Here is a 21,927-nt window from a genome sequence, read left to right on the forward strand (position 1 = left end):
AAGTAACCTGGCGCACCAGGGGGGCTTTTGTGGTAGAGAAAAGCAGTCAGACTCGGGCGTCCAGGCCAGCGTGCGGCCAGAAGAGAAGGAGCCCAACCAGAGACGCGCCTCTCACCAGTTACTCTTCCCAGGTTTTGATCTGGGTCTTGCTATGTAGCCCAGGCTGGCCTTGAATTCATTACTGACCCTGCCTCAGCTTCCTGAGTTACAGGCTTGCACCACCAAGCCCGGATTTCTTACAGCCTCTACCTGAGTTCCGTCTCCCGCCTAAGAGAACTGAACTCGAAGTCCCGCCCTGCGTGCGTCCTGCCGTCGGAGGGGGCGGAGGAGACGGTGAGAACGCCCGTGGAACCGCGAGAGGAAGGCGGGGAGCCAGCTCACTTCCGGGCAGCAATGCCTTTGCCCGCCTAAGCTTCCTTTGGGAAACGGTATATTTTACCAAAATGCTGCGCGTGGTAAGCTGGAATATCAATGGGATCCGGAGTCCCCTGCAAGGTCTTGCATGCCAGGAACCCAGCAACCGTCCCACGGCCTTGCGACGCGTTTTGGACGAGCTGGATGCTGATATTGTCTGTCTCCAGGAGACCAAAGTGACCAGTGAGCCCTCGACAATCCAGGATCTCTACCTTGTTTTCCTTTTGCTGCTAACCTTTGTTCCTCATTTCGCGTTTCTGTCTTCCCATACTTAGTCCTGCCCTTATACTCAAATGAAAGGCGTGATCCTTTTTCCTCCTAAACACCCCCATCCCACCTAGAACCCCCTAAATCCCACTCCTGGCCTGCTTTCCCCGTCGAAACCCTCATACACTAATTCCCGCTGATTCTATAGCCCCAACTCGGGGCCTTGAATTTTCTCTTTTCATGCTCTTAAGCCAGACCCCTCAGGTTTTCCATCTCTGCCCCCACCTCAGTTCCCACCTAATCTTTGCCCTTAGCTCAGATTCTTAATTTTTTCCTTCCCACATCCCCAATTCCTCTTTTCTCTCCACTTCAGAGCTCTAGATTTATTTCTCTTTGCTGTCTTACCAAATTTAGACCTAATTTCTTCTTCCATCATTCCCAGCTTGCATTCCCTAATTCCCTCTCCTACCTCCCACCCTCACTTCAGGTCCCCAGTCTCCACTGCCAGCATTCTGTCAGTCTTATTATTTAGACCACAAGACTTAATTAGTTCTGATTTGTCTCCTTAGCTTCCCCATCTAATTTGAATATCATTTTCCTTCCTGACTTTTCCATCTCTAGCTCCTGACAACATAAACACTTCTCCCGACCCCCAATTATAGCTGTGATGTATGCTAGCCTATAACTGTAGTTCCAGTCTTTCAAGGGTCCACAGTGCTAATTTACCTCTGACTTTATATTACATTTTTTTTTTCAGGAGATGTACTGACAGAGCCCCTGGCTATTGTTGAGGGTTATAACTCCTATTTCAGCTTCAGCCGCAGCCGTAGTGGCTATTCTGGTAAATGAAGTCTTCTGTGGGTATTTAGCATTCGTGATGGAGAAAAGGTGTTTTGGTATTTAATAAGAAAGTAATATATTTTGACTTTTCATTTCCACAGCAAAGGCTGCATAATCTTAGGTTATATGAAACCTCCTATTTATGCACCGAAGTTTCCTTTCGGCCCTCAGAAGTACAGTAATGTCATGGTTAATCATATGAGCGAGTGCTAGAGCTTAGTTGCCGGGGTTCGAGCCATGGCTCACATCCTGGCTCTGTGTTTTCTGGCAAGTTACTTTACCTTTGTGTCTCAAGTTTTTCACTGAGAAAATGAGGATAATGGTTATTTTCTAGGCTCTCACAAGGGTTTAGACATAGTCTTGCATGTGGAAATGCTAATAGCTAGTTTTCATCAGCATTTTCTATGTATGTGTAAAATACATTATTGTTGTTTTTGTAAAATATAACATTATTCTGTGGCTTTTTTTAGAGGAAACTGAGGCCTTGGGGTATGCTTTAGATGCTTCAGACTCTACCGAGCCATGTATGGCCCCTGAGTTGGGAAGATTGTTCATACATTTTTGAAGCCGTTAAATTTGACAAAGATAGCCGAAGCTTTTCCTTGTGTGGCGACAGTTGGAGTGGGATAGGCTGTACAATAGTATATTGGCTGCCAATCCTGTTCAGAATGTTCTTGTCTGCCCCCAGGTGTGGCTACCTTTTGTAAGGACAGTGCCACCCCAGTAGCTGCTGAAGAAGGCCTGAGTGGTGTGTTTGCTACCCTGAATGGGGATGTTGGTTGCTATGGAAACATGGATGAGTTCACACAAGAGGAACTCCGGGTTCTGGATAGTGAGGGCCGGGCCCTCCTTACACAGCACAAGATCTGGTAATAGCCCATATCCTCCTACTGCAGGCCATCACTGGTTCTAGTCTTTATGTCCAGAATATAAGGCCCATTCTATAGGTATGCAATTGCTATAGAAAAGTTCCCAAACTTGCCTTCCTGCATTTTAGTCCTGGCTGGGCTGGGTGATCTTGGAAAATTCATGCTTCCTTCTTAGCTTTGTGTTCCTCTCTTTATAGAGGGAGGCTGGCCTGGGAGTATAGCTTTTTAATTACCATAGGTGCCTCAAAAATAGCTTAGCCAGCACAGAACTCATCGCCCTAAGTTGATTTCTTTCTGGGTATCTTATAGTCACGAATGGCAGCATTATCACCCAGTTTACCTGGATATTATGCCCTCCTTGCCTTATCCAGAGTCCATCCCCCCCAATACTTGCCTATTTATCTCAACCCATTTTTCGTTCATCCCATGGACAACCATTAACTAGAAGCTGCATGGTGGGTGGGTATGAAGAGGAGACTTGTGACCTCTTTTGTGGGGCCCTTTTCTCCCTAGCACAATGGAAGGGAAGGAGAAGACTTTGACCCTGATCAATGTGTACTGCCCTCACGCGGATCCTGGGAAGCCTGAGCGACTGACCTTTAAGATGCGGTTCTATCGCCTGCTGCAGATCCGAGCAGAAGCGCTCCTGGCAGCTGGCAGGTATATTGTCAATCTAGACAACCAGATGTGTTTGGTTGAACACATCTTGGTGGCCGGCCTGTGCCATGCTCTATGAAAAGCCATAGAACTTTGTCTTTGAGGTCCTTTATAGTCTAACATCAAATACTGTCATGCTGAACTGACAGCCCTTGCTATCGTAAGAGCTGGGAGGACAGAGTAAAGTGACATGAACTCTGAGCCTTGTATTCTGGGCACTTATTCTGGCTCTTAACTTACTGTGAGCCTCAAATGAAGCACAGCTCTCTGTTGTCTTGTCAAATGCCTGTGTGATTCCCTACCCTGTAGAAGATCTTTGAGGACAAGATGAGGTGTTGGTGGTAAATGCCTAGTTCCAAGGATAGACAGGAAAGTAGGAGTAGGTTAGCGTAATCAAGGGGAACTTCCTCCAGGAAGTAGTATTTGAGCTCATCTTTGAAGGATGAGAAGGATGGCACTAGGTAGAGATAACATTGAAGTATTCACATCATATAGAATGGTGTCAACTTTGCGGCTCAGTATTTGGTTCAAGATGGGAGAACAGAAGAGGCACATTGCTGTGAATAATTGGTACCTAAGCCTCTATGTAGGAGGTAGCCTCTGTGCTCTTGGCCCTGGGAGAAAAGTATATGGGATTCCTCTTTCTTAATGTCCAGTTGACAGTCCCACATTGTGTTTTTTAGTCACGTGATAATCCTGGGGGACCTGAATACAGCCCACCGACCCATTGACCACTGCGATGCAAGTAGTCTGGTAAGACTCCCTCTAAACCATAGGCCCCAGTTTTGTTCCATTCACCCTGCCAGCCAAAACTGGGAGTTTGGCACCAGAGGTAGCTTCTTTTATGGAAAAAAATAATGCTTGGTTTGAGTATATTGTTTTTTTATTCTGAAATTGCATGTGATAATTGTACATATTTATGGAGTACCATATAAAATTCTGACATAATGGTCAAATAGGGTAAATTACTGTATTCGTCTCCTCAAACATTTGTCTTTCTGTGTGGGCAAACATTCAAAATTTTTTCTACTACCTGGTTTGAAATATATAGTAAATTATTGCCAGTTAGTCCTATACTATGGAATACTAGGCTGTTTTTCCTCCTGTCAGACTGTTCACACTAATCAGCCACTGTATCCCTTTCTTCCTATCTCTCTGGACTCTGTGACAACTATTCTACTCTGTTACATGTGATTACCTTTTGAGACTGCAATAAAGGAATGAGGTCGCATGGCATCGATCTTTATGGGCTTGCCTTGTTTTTAAGTTTTCCAGTTCCATTCATTTTGCTGCAGATGACAAGAAAAAAAATCCATTCTTTCTGGCTAAATGGTATTGTGTCTGTATGCATATTATATTTTCCTTATTTGTTCATTAATGAATATATATATAGGTTGCTTGTGTATCTGAGCTGTTATAAATAATGCTACATGAGTTCAGATGTTTCTTTGCTATACTAATTTCATTTTTTTGCAGATATACCTAAAGTGGGGTTTCTGGATCATGTGGTAGTTTTATTTTAAGCTTTTCAAGGACCTTCCATGCCGTTTTCTCAAAGGATGACAATAATTGATATTCCCTCCATCAGTGTATGAAAGTTCCTCTTTCTCTGTATCCTTGTCAGCATCCGTTTCTTATCTCTGATAAAAGCCATTCTAACAAGGGTGAGAAGGAGATGCTACTTACTGTATTGGATTTGGTTCACATTTCCCCAATAAGTATGTTAAACATTTTGTCATATATACATTGTCCACTTGTTTATCTTCTCTATTTTTGAGAATTTCTTCAGATTACATGCCCATAAAATCAGACTTGTTTTTATTATTCAGTTGTTTGAGCTTCTTATATGCTGTGGATATTAATCCCGGTCAGATGACTATTTTGAAAATATTTTCTCCTGTATCTTTGCTCTATTGATTGTTTCCTTCACAGTGTAGAGGCTTTTTAAATTTTATGTAGTCCCACCGAAATACTATTCTAAAAGAATTTAGATTTAGTCTTTCATTCAATAGATTGTACTGACCTTACCTTGACCTGGCCCTTTCCTATATGCTGAAAGACATGTCCAATCTTGCTCATGGACTTCAGTTTGTAAATGAGCCATTCACAAACATAAGATACATTGTTGTCCAGTTCAGATTGGTGTCTTCAGGGTTGCAGTAGCGTCCCAAGGAAGGTAGAGGAACCCAGAGATGGAATACCTAGGCAAGCTCTTTTCTTTCTTTTTTCTTTTTTTAAAATTATATTTATTTTTATTTATTTTTTAAAATGTTAATCAAAGGCTTTATAAGTTTGGTAATGCTCAATAACAAGATAACCATACAATCAGAAGTGTAACCCAATACCCAACCTAGATATACCAACTATTTTTGACTGGCAGAGACACACGAACATCTGCCTCCATGTTCCCCTCCCCCCTCCCTCCCCCCCCCTCTTTCTCTCTTTCTCTGTCTCTCATCTCCTAGCTCCTCCTCCTCTCCTTACTCCTCCTCTTCTTCTCCTTACTCCTCCCACCATAGCTCCTCCTACATATCACCCTGCCTGTTAAGATAAAACTTTTCTCTTAAAATACAATTAGAGCATAACTATACCAATTTGTATCAGTAAGGTACAAGATAGACCTAATACCCAATCCATCATTATGTTGGCTAACCAGAACCTCTGTCATCTCTCCTAACTAAAAGACTTAGTTCTGAACCTGGCTTTTTTCTTGGCTTTAGAATGAATGTCAGCTGAAAACCATCCTCTCAAATCTTTTTTCTCAAAGTAAATAGCCAGGATTGGCTATGAGACTACAAGTCTTCAACCCCGTCAGAAATCCAGAATGACTGAATTAACTGAAACTATGGGAAACACAAAGCATAGCTTCTAAAACTTAGCCAATTTATAGAGACCGCTGAACACCTGGACAGTCCCTATACTACAAAATGTTGGAACATCCGATCTTCAGCCTTCTGGCCCAGGATCATCTGACAGATCTAGTGATGCAGAATTATTAAGGGCTGATTACTCTGTCTTGGCAGATATAATCAGTCGACTATTCCACAAGTGTGTCCTTTTCAGGACAGTAATTTGTAGATGAAAAGAGGCCATTCTTGCCTAGAGGCTGTCTCACCACATCTGGAGTAACTCCAAAGATGCTCAATTTCTTCTTAGAATCCAAGACAGGAAGCTGTCAGGAGCAGATAGGTTTCTAATCAAAATGGACCTTAATGCAGAAATGTTTGTAATGTGGATTCTGTGGACTTCTGACGTATTGAAAACCAACTATCCATGTAAGGCAATCTGGACTGCTGTCTGTTAACTCCTCTCAGCTATTTCTAAATAAAATATAGAAAACACCCTAACAATAAACTCAGAGCCATGAATTTGCTATAGGCCCTTAACTCACAGGCTAACCATCTCAAATCAGTTAAAAAAGTTAAAGAAGGACTGGGCCTAAGCCTTGTATTCCTAAATGTGTTATATAGGCACAATGCCTATGAGAGTAACAATATTAATCTCACTTCTATATCAATAAGAAACTCATACCAATGAAAACCTTAAATTTGAAATCAAAGTAAATTTTGTACCATTTAAGAACTTCAGCTTAATAACAATTATACAGATTTCTACCAATACGTTATGGCTATGCAATAAATCCTAGCTATTCCTCCCTGTTCCAACAAAACCACCACTTTTCCCTAGAAAGATAGCTCAATATTAACCACCTCAAAACCCCAAGCCCAGGGAATAGGGGCCCCGACTCTTCATTAACTTCTTCAAGCTGATTACGGACAGGCGTTGAGATATTAGAAGAGGGGCAGGGGTAAGAGTAAATTGATAAGCCTCTGATGTCTGTGTCTTCACTGCATTCAACTGAGATTCCAGGACATCAGAGGTTTGAGCAGGTCTGCTCAGCTTGCTTGATGCGTGGATTACACCAAGGCTGTGTATTCTGCAATATACAATTCTCAAAACAGATTTTAGTATCAAGATATTTTTGTTTGAATTCTGGAATCTAGTCTTCTGGTGGCCTGTCTCTATCATATCTAATCCATATAATTCCGGGAGTTTCTATGAGAATGTGCTCCCATCATCCTCCCATTCCTGCTTCCCTGCTCTCAAATTCCTCAAAACTAGGGAATACAAACTATTGGGTACCAACGCCATCCACTTCCACTGGTGCCTGACAAGGCCACCCTCACCTACCTATACAGGTGGAGCCATGAGTCCCTCCCTTTGTGTTCTTTGTCTGGAGGTTTTAGAATGGCTATTCCAGCTTGTTTCTTAGGTCCATTTGCTTGAAAAATTGTTTTCCAGCCTTTTTTTCTAAGGTAGTGTCTGTAACTGAGGTGGGTTTCCTGTATGCAGCAAAATGCTGGGTCCTGTTTACATATCCAGTCAATTAGCCTATGTCTTTTTATTGGAGAATTGGGTCCATTGGTGTTAAGAGACATTTAGGAACAGTGATTGTTGCTTCCTGTTATTTTTGTTATTAGAGGTGAAATTATCATTGTGTGGCTATCTTCTTTTGGATTTGTTGGAAGAGGATTACTTTCTTGCTCTGTCTAGGGTATAATTTCCCTCCTTGTATTGAAGCTTTCCTGCTAACATCCTTTGTAATGCCGGGCTTGTGGAAAGATATTGTGTAAATTTGTTTTTGTCATGGAATATCTTGGTTTCTCCATCTATGGTAATTGAGAGTTTTGCTGGGTATAGTAGCCTGGGCTGGCATTTGTGTTCTCTTAGGGTCTGTATGATGTCAGTCCAGGATCTTCTGTCTTTTATACTCTTTGTTGAGAAGTCTGGTGTGATTCTTATAGGTCTGCCTTTATATGTTACTTGGCCTTTTTGCCTTACTGCTTTTAATATTCTTTGTTTTGTGCATTTGGTGTTTTGATTATTATGTGATGGGAGGAATTTCTTTTCCGGTCTAGTCGATTTGTCGTTCTGTAGGCTTCTTGTATGTTTATGGGCTTCTCGTTCTTTAAGTTAGGGAAGTTTTCTTCTATAATTTTGTTGAAAATATTTATTGGCCATTTAAGTTGGGAATCTTCATTCTCATCTATACCTATTATCCTTAGGTTTGGTCTTCTCATTGTGTCCCGGATTTCCTGGATGTTTTGTGTTAAGAACTTTCTGCATTTTGCATTTTCTTTGACAGCTGTGTCAATATTTTCTACGGTATCTTCTGCACCTGTGATTCTATCTTCTATCTGTTGTATTCTGTTGGTGATGCTTGCATCTATGACTCCTGATTTTTTTTTTAGGTTTTCTATCTCCAGGGTAGTCTCCCTTTGTGATTTCTTCATTGTTTCTACTTCCATTTTTATGTCCTGGATGGATTTGTTCAATTTCTTCACCTGTTTGGTTGTGTTCTCTTGTAATTCTTTAAGGGATTTTTGTGTTTCCTCTTTAAGGGCTTCTATCTGTTTACCTGTGTTCTCCTCAAATTATTTGAGAGTGTTATTTATGTCCTTCTTAAAGTCCTCTATCATCATCATTAGAAGTGATTTTAAGTCTGAATCTTGCTTTCCTGGTGATATGGGGAATTCAGGACTTTCTAGTGTGGGAGAACTAGGTTCTGATGATGCCAAGTACCCTGGGTTGCTGATGCTTAGGTTCTTGCGCTTACCTTTCGCCATCTGGATCTCCTTAGTGCTACTTGTCCTATCTCTTACTGGAGCCTGTCTTTCCTATTATCTTGGTTGTTTCAGAACTGTGTGGGGTGGGCATTACTACTGGGGTTAGAGCTGGGGCCCATGATCTGCTCAGTGCTTGGGCCCAGACTGGAAGGAACCAGTGCTCCAGGCCAGGAGTCAATTCCTCGGTCCTAGTGGGTCCCAGATACTCCCTGTTTTGGGCAGGTGTTGCTGTCTCCTTACCTAAGATGCTCCCTGAGTTAGAACTCCTGGGAGGCCCACTTCTCTGGGTTTTGTGAGATTGGGTGCAGAGCAGCACCTGGGAACTGCTTAGTCGGCAAGCTCTTTTCATCCTAGCTTTTTTCACATGCACCCAAATTAGCAGCCACCCCTCTTCCTTTTGCTCATGTGAGCCTCTCATTCCCTCTAAGCCAGTGTTAATTGAACTCTTAGCTGCATATTAGAGCAAACATATCAATACCTTAATACTACACCGAAACAGTACAATCAAAATCTCTTATGTGTAGCTCTAGGGTACTGGGTTGTTTGAAAAGTTCTACAAGACTTTATTATGCAAGCAAGCTTGAGAAGCACTAGCTCAGAATAGATACAAAACTCTTCAACTTGACCATCCTCATAGAAAGGAGTACTTTTGCTAAAAAACGCAAGCCACCTGCTTTTTCTCTGTTCCCATGTGAACTCTAAAGGTGTAGGGATTTCTCCTTGCCTCCTGGGAAGCAGGCAGCTCTTCAGAGGCAGTCACTGATGGAGCTTCTGAGCTGTATAAAGTGTGGTTCACACAACCTGGTCCCAGTGTTCAGTTAATTTGCTACAGCAAAGCAAGAACTCAGGCAGCCACTATAATGTACATTTAAACTTAGCTGAAAAGAATATTTTGAATGATATAAACAGGCAGTTAGATGAAGAAATACATGCAGAGGAAGATCTAAAAGGGGCGTTAGTGTCAAGCTTTTATTATGCCTGTGGAGTTGGGGTGAACCATTTTCCTAGTATGTTGAGGAGTCAGTCTGCATTTGTTGTTTTGTACCCACATGAGGTCTGCTGTCTGGAAGCTCACTGAGCTTTGTTGTTTGGGGTTTCATTGAGATTTCACTGCATGAGGATAAATGTTGAAAGTGGGATAGGGAAACCCATCAAGGCCTGTGGACATTTTCTGTCATTCTATCCTTGGTGGTTCAGGCATGGAGCCTCTGGAATGAGGCTCTTGTTTTATTAAAATAGATTGTTTTATACAATATATTCTTTTTTAAAAGATTTATTTATTTATTTTATGTCTATGAGTACACCATTGCTCTCTTTCAAACACACCAAAAGAGGGCATCAGACCCCATTGCAGATGGTTGTGAGCCACCATGTGGTGGCTGGGAGTTGAATTCAGGACATGTGGAAGAACAGTCAGTGCTCTTAACCACTGAGTCATCTCTCTAGCCCTAATACAATATATTCTGATCATGGTTTCCTCTCTCTCACCTCCCAGATCCTCCTCTCTTCTCCACCCATCCAGTTACACGCTGCCTTCTTTCTCTTTGCAAAACAGAGGGAAAAAAGACAGAATAGAACAAAACAAATAGAAAAAACATAGAGCAGTAAAAGGAGAGAGAGAGAGAGAGAGAGAGAGAGAGAGAGAGTGAGCACGAGTGAAAGAGAGCGCATCAAAACAGAAAATCGCAAACCATGTTAGCAAAAGGCCAGTAAGGTTTAAATAAATGCTCAAAGATCTACAAAATACCATAGTATTTGTTTTGTGTTGGCCACCTGCCCTGCCCTTCAGTGTGGTTAACATATCCAGCGGGCCTCCATTGGAGAGAACTAATTTTCTTTTGTGAGCAGTTACTTGTTAACTTCGTGGTTAGGGATGTGAGATCATGTTCATTTCCCCCTTTCAGTGCCGGACCCCATCTGGCTTAGACTTGTGCAGGCCCTATGCAAGCTTCCCCAGCCTCTCTCAGTCCACATGTGAGTGTGAAAGAAATTGTTTTCTTGTCTTCCATCTCCTATGGCTCCTACAGTCTTTCCTGTTTCTCCTCCATATGACTCCCTGAACCCTGAGGGAAAGGATTCGATGAATACACTCATTTAGGACTGACTGTTCCAAGGTCTTTCGTTCTCCACCCAGTGTCCACTTGTGGTTCTCTATATTTACTTCCCTATTCTGCAGGTAGAAGGACCTCTGATGATGGCTGAGCAGTGTACTGTTCTATGGGTAAAGCAGAATGTTGTCAGGAGTCTTATATTGTTGCATTCCTTTAGCAGAACAACAGTATTTGGTCTTCCCTTGGTCCCTGGCCTATCTAGTCTCAGGTTCTTGACCACCAAGGTAGGGTCAGGCATGGGTCCCATCTTATGAAGTATACCTTTAATCCAATCAGGTAGTGGTTGCTTACTCTCATGGCTTTTGTACCACTACTGTACCAGTGCATCATGAATGCAGGTTATCATGGCTTACCAAAGGGATTATAGCTGAGTTGGTCTTTACCTTTCTCCTTTGAAAGTATTCAGAGTACCTTCCAGTAGTGTGAACTCTTGGGGTGAACAATAGGGTTGAAGGCTCTGGTTAGGCACCAGCTTGACTTTTCTGTGTTCAGTGAGATATATATGTGTCGTCTTTGGCAATAGGGCTTTACTATCAATTTATAGAGAGCATCTAATTGCCTTGGCAATAGCCTGAATTGTTTGAGAGTTTCTCAGGGGTTCGTTCCTTTGGCCAGCAACTCAATTATATGTAGCCCATTTCTGGTACTGGAGGTTTCAGTAGCAAGAGATGTCTAGCTAGGGCCTTGTTTCCCCATTATTTGGTGATTTCATTTATATTTCTTTCACTTGTGTGTGTGTGTGTGTGTGTATGTGTGTGTGTATTAATAAACGTCTACTGTAGAAGGCTTAATATAACCCCTTGGATGAGCTTTAGTTTTAACTGTCATCATATTCTCTTTCTGATCCTCCTCTTCCCTCCTCCTCTCCATTTAATCCTCTCATTTCAGGTCCACTACTCTCCCTCCATCACCCTGTCTCTCCATAGCCATAGCTGTATTCTATGTATTGTATCCCCCTTCCTTGGTAAATTCTTCCATCTCTCCTAGTCCCTTCGTCTATATCTAACTCCTAGGATTATACAATTGTAGCATGCTCATTGAAGACTTAAGAGCTAACCTACACATATAAGTAAATATGTACCACATTCGTCTTTTTAGGTCTGGGTTACCTACCTCAGTCCTGATGACTTTTTCCCTAGCTTCATCCATTTAACTTTCATCTTCATAGCTAAGTAATATTCCATTGTGTGTATGTATCACATTTTCATTATTCATTCATCTGTTGATGGACACTTAGACTGTTCACAATCGTGGCTGTTACTGGACACCTAGGCTGTTCTCAATCATGCCTGTTATGAATTGAGCAGGAGTGAACATGCATGAGCAGTGTCTCTGTAGTAGAATGTAGAGTAGTTTGGATATATTCCCAAGAGTAGTGTGGCAGGATCTTGAGGTAGATTTACACTCACACCAGCAATGGATGAGTGTTCCTCTTAACTCAGCATCCCCAAGCAGCATGAGCTGCTTTGTTTCATTGATCTTGGCCATCCTAACAGGTATAAGATGAAATCTAAAAGTGGTTTAGGTTTGCATTTTCCTGATGACTAAGGATGTTAAACATTACATTAACTCTCTGTTTAGATCTATACTCCAGTTTTTAAACCGTTTATTTTATTGATGTTCAGGTTTTCTTTTAGCTCTTTTATAGTTTAGACATTAGCCCTCTATTAATGTGTATTTGGTGAAGATCTTTTTCCTTCTGTAACCTTCTGCTTTGTCCAAATGAGGATGTCGATACAATTTTTCAAGTTGATGATGTCCTGTTTATTAATTGTTTTTCTTAGTATGTGTGCTTATCCGTTTTCTATTCAGAAAGTCTAACTGTGCCATTGAGTTCAAAGTTATTCCCCACTTTTTCTTCTGTTAGATTCAAGGTTTCTGGCCTTATGTTGAAGTCCTTTATCCATCCGTAGTTGAGTTTTATACAGGTTGATAAGTATGCATCTATTTGCGTTCTTCTAAATACAGACATCCAGTTTGGGCAGCCAGTGTGCATTTCTGGGTTCTTTATCTAAAATCAGATATTTGTAAGTCTGTGTACTTATGTTAGAGTCTTCTATTCCATTGATCAATATGTCTGGTTTTTTTTTTGCCAGTGCCAAACTGTTTTTATTACTATAGATCTGCAGTATAATTTGAAATTAGGAATGATGATAGATACCTCCAGTAGTTTTTTCATTGTTGAGGAATTTTTTAGCTATCCTGGGTATTTGGTGTTTTTATATGAGTCTGATTATTATCCTTAGCATTTTTATGAAGATTTGTGTTGGAATATTGACGGGTGTTGAATCTGTAGATTGCTTTTGTTAAGATAGCCATTTTCACTGTATTAATCCTATTGATACACAAACATGTGATATCTTCCTGTCTTCTGGTATTTTCTTCAATTTCTTTCTTCATTGACTTCAAGTTTTTATCATACAAGTCTTTCAATTACTTGGTTAGAGTTACCCCAACATACTTTATATTATTTGAGACTATTGTGAAAGGTGTTGTTTCCCTGACTTCTTTCTCAGTTCGTTTGTCATTTGTATATAGGAAGGCTACTGATTTTTGTGTTGATTTTGTATCTTGCTACTTTTCTGAAAGTATTTGTCAGCTGTAGACCCTGGTGGAGTTTACAAGCTCACTTATGTATATTAATGTCATCTGCAAAGAAAGATACTTTGGCTTTTTCCTTTCCATTTTTTCAGCTTTAATCTCCTTCTGCAGTCTTAATGCTTTAGCTAAGACCTTCAGTACTGTATTGAATAGGTATAGAAAGAGTGGACACTCTTGTCTTCTTCATTTCAGTGGAAATACTTTGAGTTTTGCTTGGTTTAAGTTGATGCTGACTGTGAGCTTGTTTTAAATAACCTTTATTATATTAAGGTGTGTCCCTTGTATCCCTTCGTCTCTCTAGGACTTTTATCATGAAGGGGTTTTAGATTTTGTCGGTAGCCTTTTCTTTATCTAATGAAATGATCATATGTTTTTTTTTCTTTTAGCCTTTTTTGTGGTAGGTTGTATTTATCAATTTACATATGTTGAGCCATCCCTTTATCTCTGGGATGAAGCCTACTTGATCATAGTGGATTATCTTTTTGATGTGTTCTTGGATTCACTTTGAAAATATTTTATTAAGTATTTTTGCATCTATGTCCATAAGGGAGAATGGTCTGTAATTTTCTTTGTTGGCTTTGTGTGGTTTAGTTATCAGGGTAATTGTGGACTCTTAAAAAAATAAGCAGTGTTCCTTCTGTTAAGGAATGTTGGCATTAATTGTTTTAATGTCCGGTAGAATTCTGCACTGAATTCATTTTGCCCTGGGCTTTCTTTGGTTGAGGAACTTTTAATAGTTGCTTCTATGGCCTTCACCAGGGGTTTTAGGTCTGTTTCAATTGCTTATCTAGTCTTGATTTAACTTTGCTAAGTGGTATTTCAAGAAATTTATCCATTTCTTTTATGTTTTCCAATTTGGTCAAGTATAGATTTATGTCCTTATGATTCTTTGGATTTCCTTGGTATTTGTTAGCATGCCCCTCCATTTTTTTTATTTATTCTTCTCTCATACAATACATTCCAACCACAACCCCCTTCCCTCCACCCCTCCAAGTTACCCCCAGATCCTCCTCCATATCCACAGCTCCTCTGTTTCCCTTCAGAAAAGAGCAGACCTCCCAGGGATAACGACTGAACACTGCATAACAAGGTGGACTAGGCACAAACCCTCATATCAAAGTTGGATGAGGTAACCCAGTAGGAGGAAAAGAGTCCCAAGAGTTGTCAAAAGAGTCAGAAACCATCATTCCCACTATTGGGAGTCCCACGAGAACACCAAGCTACTCAGCCATAAACATATATGCAGAGGACCTAAGTGAAACTCATACAGGCTCCCTGTGAGCCCTGAATAGTTGGTTCTGTGAGCTGTGTTCTCATGGTGTCCTGAACCCCTCTGGCTTCTACAATTTTTCCTCCTTTTCCACGTAGTTCCTGAGCTCAACCTAATGTTTGGGTGTGGTTCTCTGCATCTGCGCCTGAGGAAGCCTCTCTGATGGATGACAATTGGTTATGCCCCCTTTTCATCTCTAATTTTTATTAATTTGCATCTCCTCTTTTGGTTAATTTGGATAAGGTTCTGTTGGTCTTACTTTCTCAAGGAACCAGCTCCTTGTTTTATTCATTCTTTAAATTTTGTTTGTTTCTATTGATGTCACCCCTGAGTTTAATTATTTCTTGCTATCTACTACTTTTCACTGTGTTTTCTTTTTGCTCTAGAGATTTCAAATATGCTCTAAAGTTACTAGTATGAGAACATTCCAGTTTTTTTTTTAATGTGATCACTTAGTGCTGTGAGCTTACTCTTAGGAACCACTTTCATTGTGTACCATAAGGTTGGATATATTGTGTACATTCATTTTCATCCAATTCTAGAAAATCTTTCATTTCTTTGTTGATTTCTATCTTGATTCATTTTTATTCAGTTTCTGAGTTTTTTTTTTCAGTTTTTGTGCAGTTTCCACGACTTTGTAAGCTTTCTCTTGTTTCTGTTATTGTTGATAGCTTTAATTTGTGGTGGTCTAGTAGGATCCAGGGTGTTACTTCAATTTTTTTTTTTTTGGAAACTTGTTTTATGACCAAGTATGTGGTCAATTTTTAAAGAAAGTTCCATGATACTCTTCTGTGTTTAGTGAAATGTTTTGTAAATATCTGTTAGGTCCATTTGATTGATTATACCTTTAATTAGCTCCAGCATTTCTCTGTTTATTATTTGTCTGGATGAACTGTTCATTGTTGAGAGTAGTGTATGGAAGATTCCCACTATCAGTGTGTTAAAGTCAATATGTTATTTTACCTGTGGCAGTGTTTCTTTTACAAACTTGGATGCCCTTATGTTTGTGGCATCAGTGTTAAGAATTGCAGTGTCCTCTTGATAGATTTTTTTCCTTGATGAGTATGCGTATCCTTCCCTATCTTCTGACTAATTTTGGTTTAATGTCTAGTTCAATATGAAAATGGCTGCACCTATGTGGTTCTTAGGTCCATTTGCTTGGAATATCTTTTCCAACCCTTATGATGCCTATCTTTGGTGGTAAGGTGTAGATCCTGTTTTCAAATTTAGTCCTTTAGTCTATGACTTTTAATTGTAGAATTGAGACAATTAATGTTGAGGGTTACCTACTGAGTCTCATTAATTTGTTTCTATAGTAGTTTTTTTACTTTTGATTTACTAGTCAGAGATTATATATTCCTTGAGTTCCCAGGTGTGGCTAGCCTCTTGAGATTGGAGTTTTCCTTCTTTATTATTATTTTTTTTTGTTTTTTTGAGACAGGGTTTCTCTGTGTAGCCCTGGCCATCCTGGAACTCACTCTGTAGACCAGGCTGGCCTCAAACTCAGAAATCTGCCTGCCTCTGCCTCCCAAGTGCTGGGATTAAAGGCATGTGTCAGAGTTTTCTTTCTAACACGTTTTGTAGAACTATGTTTAAATTTGGTTTTATAGTGGAATTCTTTCTCCATTTGTTAGGTATAGTAGTCTGGGCTGGCATCTATGATTTCAGAGTTTGTAGAACATCTGTCCAGATTCTTCTGGCTTTTAGAGTCTCCTTTGAGACAGGTATAATTCTAAGAAGTCTGCGTTTATATGTTACTTGGTCGTTTTCTTTTGAAGCTTTTAATATTCTTTCTTTGTTCTGTTGGTCCTGTCTATATGCCTCTTGTACTTTGATAGACAGCTCCTTCTTTGGGTTAGGGAAATTTTCTTCTGTGTTTTGTAAAAATAGTTTCTGCCCCTTTGAGCAGTGTAATTTTTCTTCCTCTATTTCTCTTGTTTTTAGGTTTGGTCTTTTCATAGTGTCCCAGACTTCCTGAATATTTTGTTCCTGGATTGTTTTTTTTTTTTATTTTTTGAACACTCAGATTCTCTCTTCCATGTCTTATATTCTGTTGGTGAGGATTACCTCCATAGTTCCTTTTCAAGTTCCTAAATTTATCATTTCCAGTTTTATGTCAGTTTGGGTTTTCTTTAGTGATTCTATTTCTACTTTGATGTCTTGAGCCATTTTCATTAGTTCGTTCCACTGTGTGTGTTTTCACAGATTTCATAAATGGATTTATTTATTTATAACCTCTTTAAGGTCCTTGAACATATCTATAATAGCTATTTTCAAGTCCTTGTCTTGTGCTTCAGTTATATTGCATTTCTCTCAGGGTCTACTGTAGTACTGTACTGGATTCTGGGATAGACACAGTGTCCTGGCTGTTACTGTGTTTTTATGCTGTCTAGGCATCTGGGATTAGGAAGATTGTAATTATAGGTGTTGATATCTGATCTTGCCTTTGTTGGATGGATGTTCTGTTCCTTGGATTTTGTTAATCTGTCTGGGTCTTAGGAAAGAAAGTGTGATGGCTGTGTGTATGTTGCCTTGTAGAGAATGCTTCTGTAGGCCAGTAGTTGGCAGAGAAGAATAGTGTTGTCCTAGGGGGGAAGACAGAGAGGCTTCATACCTAGAAGCAGGCTTCACAGGGAGTTGGGAGGTGCAGTGGAAAGGGATCTCCAGTGAATGAAGCTGAGGTAGGAGGAGCATTGTCAGCAGGCTGTTGCCAGGCTGAGAGTTAGATTGAGGCGACTGTAATGGAAGAAGGGATAGACTTACTTGAATCCCTGCCAGCTATAGCTACTGAAGGTTCCTGGTAGAAAGATTTTTAGGGTTTTGGAGGCTGACACACAGGAAAGAGATGGACTAGAAGGGGTGTTGAGAAGGTCCACAGGAAGGAGGCAAACTAGGTCTACCACAAGCTTTGGTGAAGTCCCCAGGGAACAGAGGCAGAGTAAGAGAACTATCCCCTGCAAGTCCTTTGTTACAAGGCTAGGGTTGGGACCAGGGAAATTGCAGTAGAGGACAGGAAGGAGGATGAAGTTGGCTACTTGCTTCCCAGGCCCAGTGTGGACACTGGGTTCCCAGGTAGAGAGTGTTTCTAGGTATCAACAGTTGACACAAAGGGACAGGAATGGGCTTAAAGGTGTAGGTGAGCTGAAAGGCTCCACAGGAAGTAGGAAAGCTGGGTCTGTCTCAGGGTTTTGAGGAGTGTCCAGGGAATGATGACAGGATGGGAGGACCATCCCCTGCAAGAATTCTGCCACAGGGCTCGGAATGAGACTGGGGAATTGTAATGTAAGACAGGAAGGAGAGTATGATGACTGACCTGCTTCCAGGCCAGTTGGCCACTGGGTTCCCAGGTGCAGAGTCTGGACTAGGGGTCTCATGCCCTAAGATCAGGCAAAGTTTAGACCAAGAATCTATTACTGGCTACGTAAATGTGAGGAAAGGTTGGTTTATAGTCTGCCTTAGGGAGAAGAGAAATCGTGCTTTCTAGGAGTTGCTTTGAGGAAGTAGTTATAATCTAGAAAGCATGAGTGAAAACAGATTGTATATAACACCGTCAAAGGCATGATCAGTCGTGGCACAGTACAACTCATCCCTGGGGTTGCTTCAGAAAGGGGACATGGGAAGATTCCTTAGTTGGTGTTTAAGAAAACCACGGAAATGTAGGCATGACTCCTGGCAGAACTCGGCTAATATAAAGTGATGGCAGTGTGGCAAAGACAATAAACACTGCAAAATGCAAGCCTTTGGTCACTCCCTGCCTCATTCGGCATTGGTAATTCTAGTTCTTTCAGCTTCCCATGATAGTACCGGATACTGTTCTGCCTTCTCCAGTTAGTTCAGAGCTACCTTAGATATCTCCAGCCCACGTTTATCATTGTTCTGGAAGAAAAACCTAATGGCACCAGTGCAGGTGATGGGTACAATCCTTTCCAAACAATGGCATGTGCCTGCTTCCCACCAGAGCTGCCTGTCTAGTCTTCATGTCCTTCTCTACCCTTTTGCCACAGGCAGCTAGTCCATAGCATTTGTTCTATCTTCAAATTATCTCATGGTTGTGTTTTTATGTCCTCTTTGGCACCATGCTAGTTTAAGTACCCATCACCTTTTACTTGATGGCCTATGGTGCTCCTAACCTACCGGAATCTTCAGTCCAGTGTCCTCTTAGGTTACTGAGATATTTTGCACTCTCTTTCCACAAGCCCATCAACTGCTCTTTCAATTTGGAACCCCCACTACTTGAGTTACTACCACATGGCCTTCACATCTTATTCCCAGATCCTTTTCCCAAAGTAAGCATCCTTTGTAACCAAGACTATATCTACTTTGCCCTTAGCATCAATTCTGTTATAAAATGGGTGTTCTGTGAATATGTTGTTACACTAAATCAGTGAGTGTGTAAGTGGGTGGGCTGGATAAATGTACGGGATGGATGGATCAGTGATTAGAGACAAAGGCACAGGTGTCGATGCCTGAATCCCCTAAGCTCCCAAGTGAAAAGGGATGCCATTGAGGGTGTTGACACACCATATAGACCAGCGTGGCCTCAAATTCAAGTCAGTTCTCCTGCCTCAGCCTCCTGAGTGATGGACTTACAGGTACAGCTACCATGATTGGTTTTGTTTGACAATCTTTTGAGAAGCAATTCTGGGAATTACTTTGATTAAGCAAACAACAGACCTTCACATTTGGCATGATAAGCACAGTGTGGGATAGACAGATAAACAGGAATTTTTTAAAGATTTATTTTTATTTTAAGTATGTGTCTGTGGGGGGATGCACATAAGTGCAGGTGCCCGTAAGAAGCCAAGGGGCATTGGATTCCCTGGAACTGGAGTTACAAGTGGTTTTGAGATATCTGTATGGGTGCTGGAGTCTAACTCAGGTGCTCTGCAAGAGTAATACCTGTTTTAAGCACTGAGCTTTCTCTTTAATCCCAGGCTTTGATTTGTAGCATCATTTATTTAAAAGCTCGTGTTGTCAGGGCTGGAGAGATAGCTCTGAAAAGTCCACTTGCAGAGGACCTGGGTTTGGTTTCCAGCCCCCTCATGGCAGCTAAGAACACTAGTTTCTAGGAACCTGATGACTGTTCTGGCCCCCATGGGCACTGTATGCATATGGTACACAGATGATGAAGGCAAAAGACCCATACATAAAAATAAATAAAGGAAGGAAGGAAGAAAAGAAACCAAAGCTTAGCTCTTCTTGGTCCAGGCTATATGACCTTTAACAACCAAATTTTATTTGTAAAATGAAGCAGTTAGTCTAATTTTCATCCTGTTTTAAGGATCTAGTTTTGGTTTTTATTCCCTTTCCCTTTCCCAGGAATGCTTTGAAGAGGACCCAGGGCGTAAGTGGATGGATGGCTTACTCAGTAACCCAGGGAATGAGGCTGGACCCTACATAGGGCTCTTCATGGATAGCTACCGCTACTTGCATCCAAAACAGCAGAGGGCTTTCACCTGCTGGTCAGTGGTCAGTGGTGCACGCCATCTCAACTATGGCTCTAGACTTGACTATGTACTGGGAGATAGGGCCTTGGTCATAGATACCTTCCAGGCCTCCTTCTTACTCCCTGAAGTGATGGGCTCTGACCACTGCCCTGTGGGAGCTGTCTTAAACGTATCCTGTGTGCCAGCAAAACAGTGCCCAGCTCTGTGTACCCGCTTCCTCCCTGAGTTTGCAGGTACTCAGCTCAAGATTCTTCGATTCTTAGTTCCTCTTGAACAAGAACCTGTGCGAGAGCAGCCAGTCCTGCAGCCCAGCCATCAAATCCAGGCACAGAAACAGCCAAGCAAAGCCCGCATGTATTCAACCAGGCTTCGGAAAAGTCAAGGTGTTCCCAAAAGAACCCAGAAAAACCTGATGAGTTACTTCCAGCCTTCTTCTAACCTTTCCCAAACTTCTGATGTGGAACTGCCTCTGGTGGACACTCTTACAAACCCCAAGACTGCAGAAGAGGTGACAACAGCCACAGCAGTAGAGAAGAACAAGGTTCCAGAGGCCAAAGATGAGAAGGAAGTAAGGACTGCCTTCTGGAAGTCTATGCTGAGTGGGCCCTCACCCATGCCCCTCTGTGGAGGTCACAGGGAGCCATGTGTGATGCGTACTGTGAAAAAAGCAGGACCCAACTTTGGTCGCCATTTCTACATGTGTGCTAGACCCCGAGGTCCTCCCAGTGACCCCTCCTCCCGCTGTAACTTCTTCCTCTGGGGCAGGCCCAGCTGAATAGACTGAGGCATAGGGATGTCTGCGTGTTCACCCCAGGCACGGGGTCAGATGCCAGATCCCTGCCTCCGAAGGTGTCTTCTCCCTGAGACTTCCTTTTTTTTCTGCTTTCTCTTCTTTCTGTTCCCTCCCTTCCTTGTCTTCTCCCCCTAATGCCTCTTCCCTTCTCACATCTCTGTTTCTTCCTCTTTGTACATGTAGGAGCAGGGAACTAATTTAAACCCCTTCTGCCCTTGCTGGGGCATAAATAACATTCATTCATAAATAAAGTTCACGTCTTTGTTTCAGTATACTATGTTGAGTGGATATTTTAGATGCACTCTAAAAAGTTGAGTCAGAGGCTCTCTCAGTATGAGGCTTGCTTGGGCTCGTGTAGTCCAGTGAGGTACTATCAAGGCAGCATGGTGGAGGCAGGAGCTGTCCTCCTCAGGAAGAGGTCTGGTGAACTCAGGATTATCTGCTACTCTGAGGTTGGATCAGTGAGGAAGATGGTTGTGGTGTGGGGGGTGTGTATTCTTAAAAGAGTTTCCCAAGTAGTGTGTTCTTCAGCTGTTACAGATGAATCACTAGAGAGAAAGAACTGCTCTTTCAGCCTTCAGAGGTCCAGGTTCTGAGGTACCATAAGTCTCAGGGAAGATGACCACCCTGACCAGTAGAGTTATTAATTCTCTGTTGGGAGCCTTGCTGTGAAGACATTGATTGTATAGTGTAGCCAAGCCTTTTCCTTCACCTTGAGAAAGGATAGTAAATCCTGTAAGATGGTATTGGAGAAAAAGAGGATAGTGGATCAAAAAAGAATCCATTCCTCATTCTGGAAGATTTCTTGGTGTGGGGAAGCCATTATTCCCAAAGAACAGTCAGTCTTTAGTTGAGACCTACTCTATCATCTGACCTCAGAAGCTACCTGGGGCTCAGCTTTCCAAGTCTCCCAGTGAAGAGTAGAGCCCTGTATTTTTGTCAAAACTATTGGGAAAGCCATTTTAGGTTAGCTAAGGGGTTTGGCTCTTTGTACAGCTTCTGATACAGTTTAGGGGCATTTCTTTCCTCTTCCTAAATCTGGCTTTTCCTATCAGTAAAATAGAGTGGTCAGACCAACAAGTAATCTGTGG

General features: G+C 41.6%; 1 protein-coding gene across 1 annotated transcript; it reads left to right on the top strand.

Annotated features, from left to right (window-relative positions):
- The first annotated feature begins 370 nt into the window (after positions 1–370).
- On the top strand, positions 371–21,110 carry Apex2 (apurinic/apyrimidinic endodeoxyribonuclease 2). Its single transcript, XM_028772657.1, has 6 exons — positions 371–597; positions 1,379–1,462; positions 2,150–2,330; positions 2,844–2,990; positions 3,671–3,740; positions 19,916–21,110. The coding sequence occupies exons 1-6, from the start codon at positions 444–446 to the stop codon at positions 20,816–20,818; spliced, it is 1,539 nt and encodes a 512-aa protein (XP_028628490.1). The 5' UTR covers positions 371–443; the 3' UTR covers positions 20,819–21,110.
- Positions 21,111–21,927: the final 817 nt, after the last annotated feature.

Source organism: Grammomys surdaster, unplaced genomic scaffold (genome assembly GCF_004785775.1).
Source record: "Grammomys surdaster isolate TR1022 unplaced genomic scaffold, NIH_TR_1.0 216, whole genome shotgun sequence".
In the NCBI taxonomy this organism is placed as follows: domain Eukaryota; kingdom Metazoa; phylum Chordata; class Mammalia; order Rodentia; family Muridae; genus Grammomys; species Grammomys surdaster.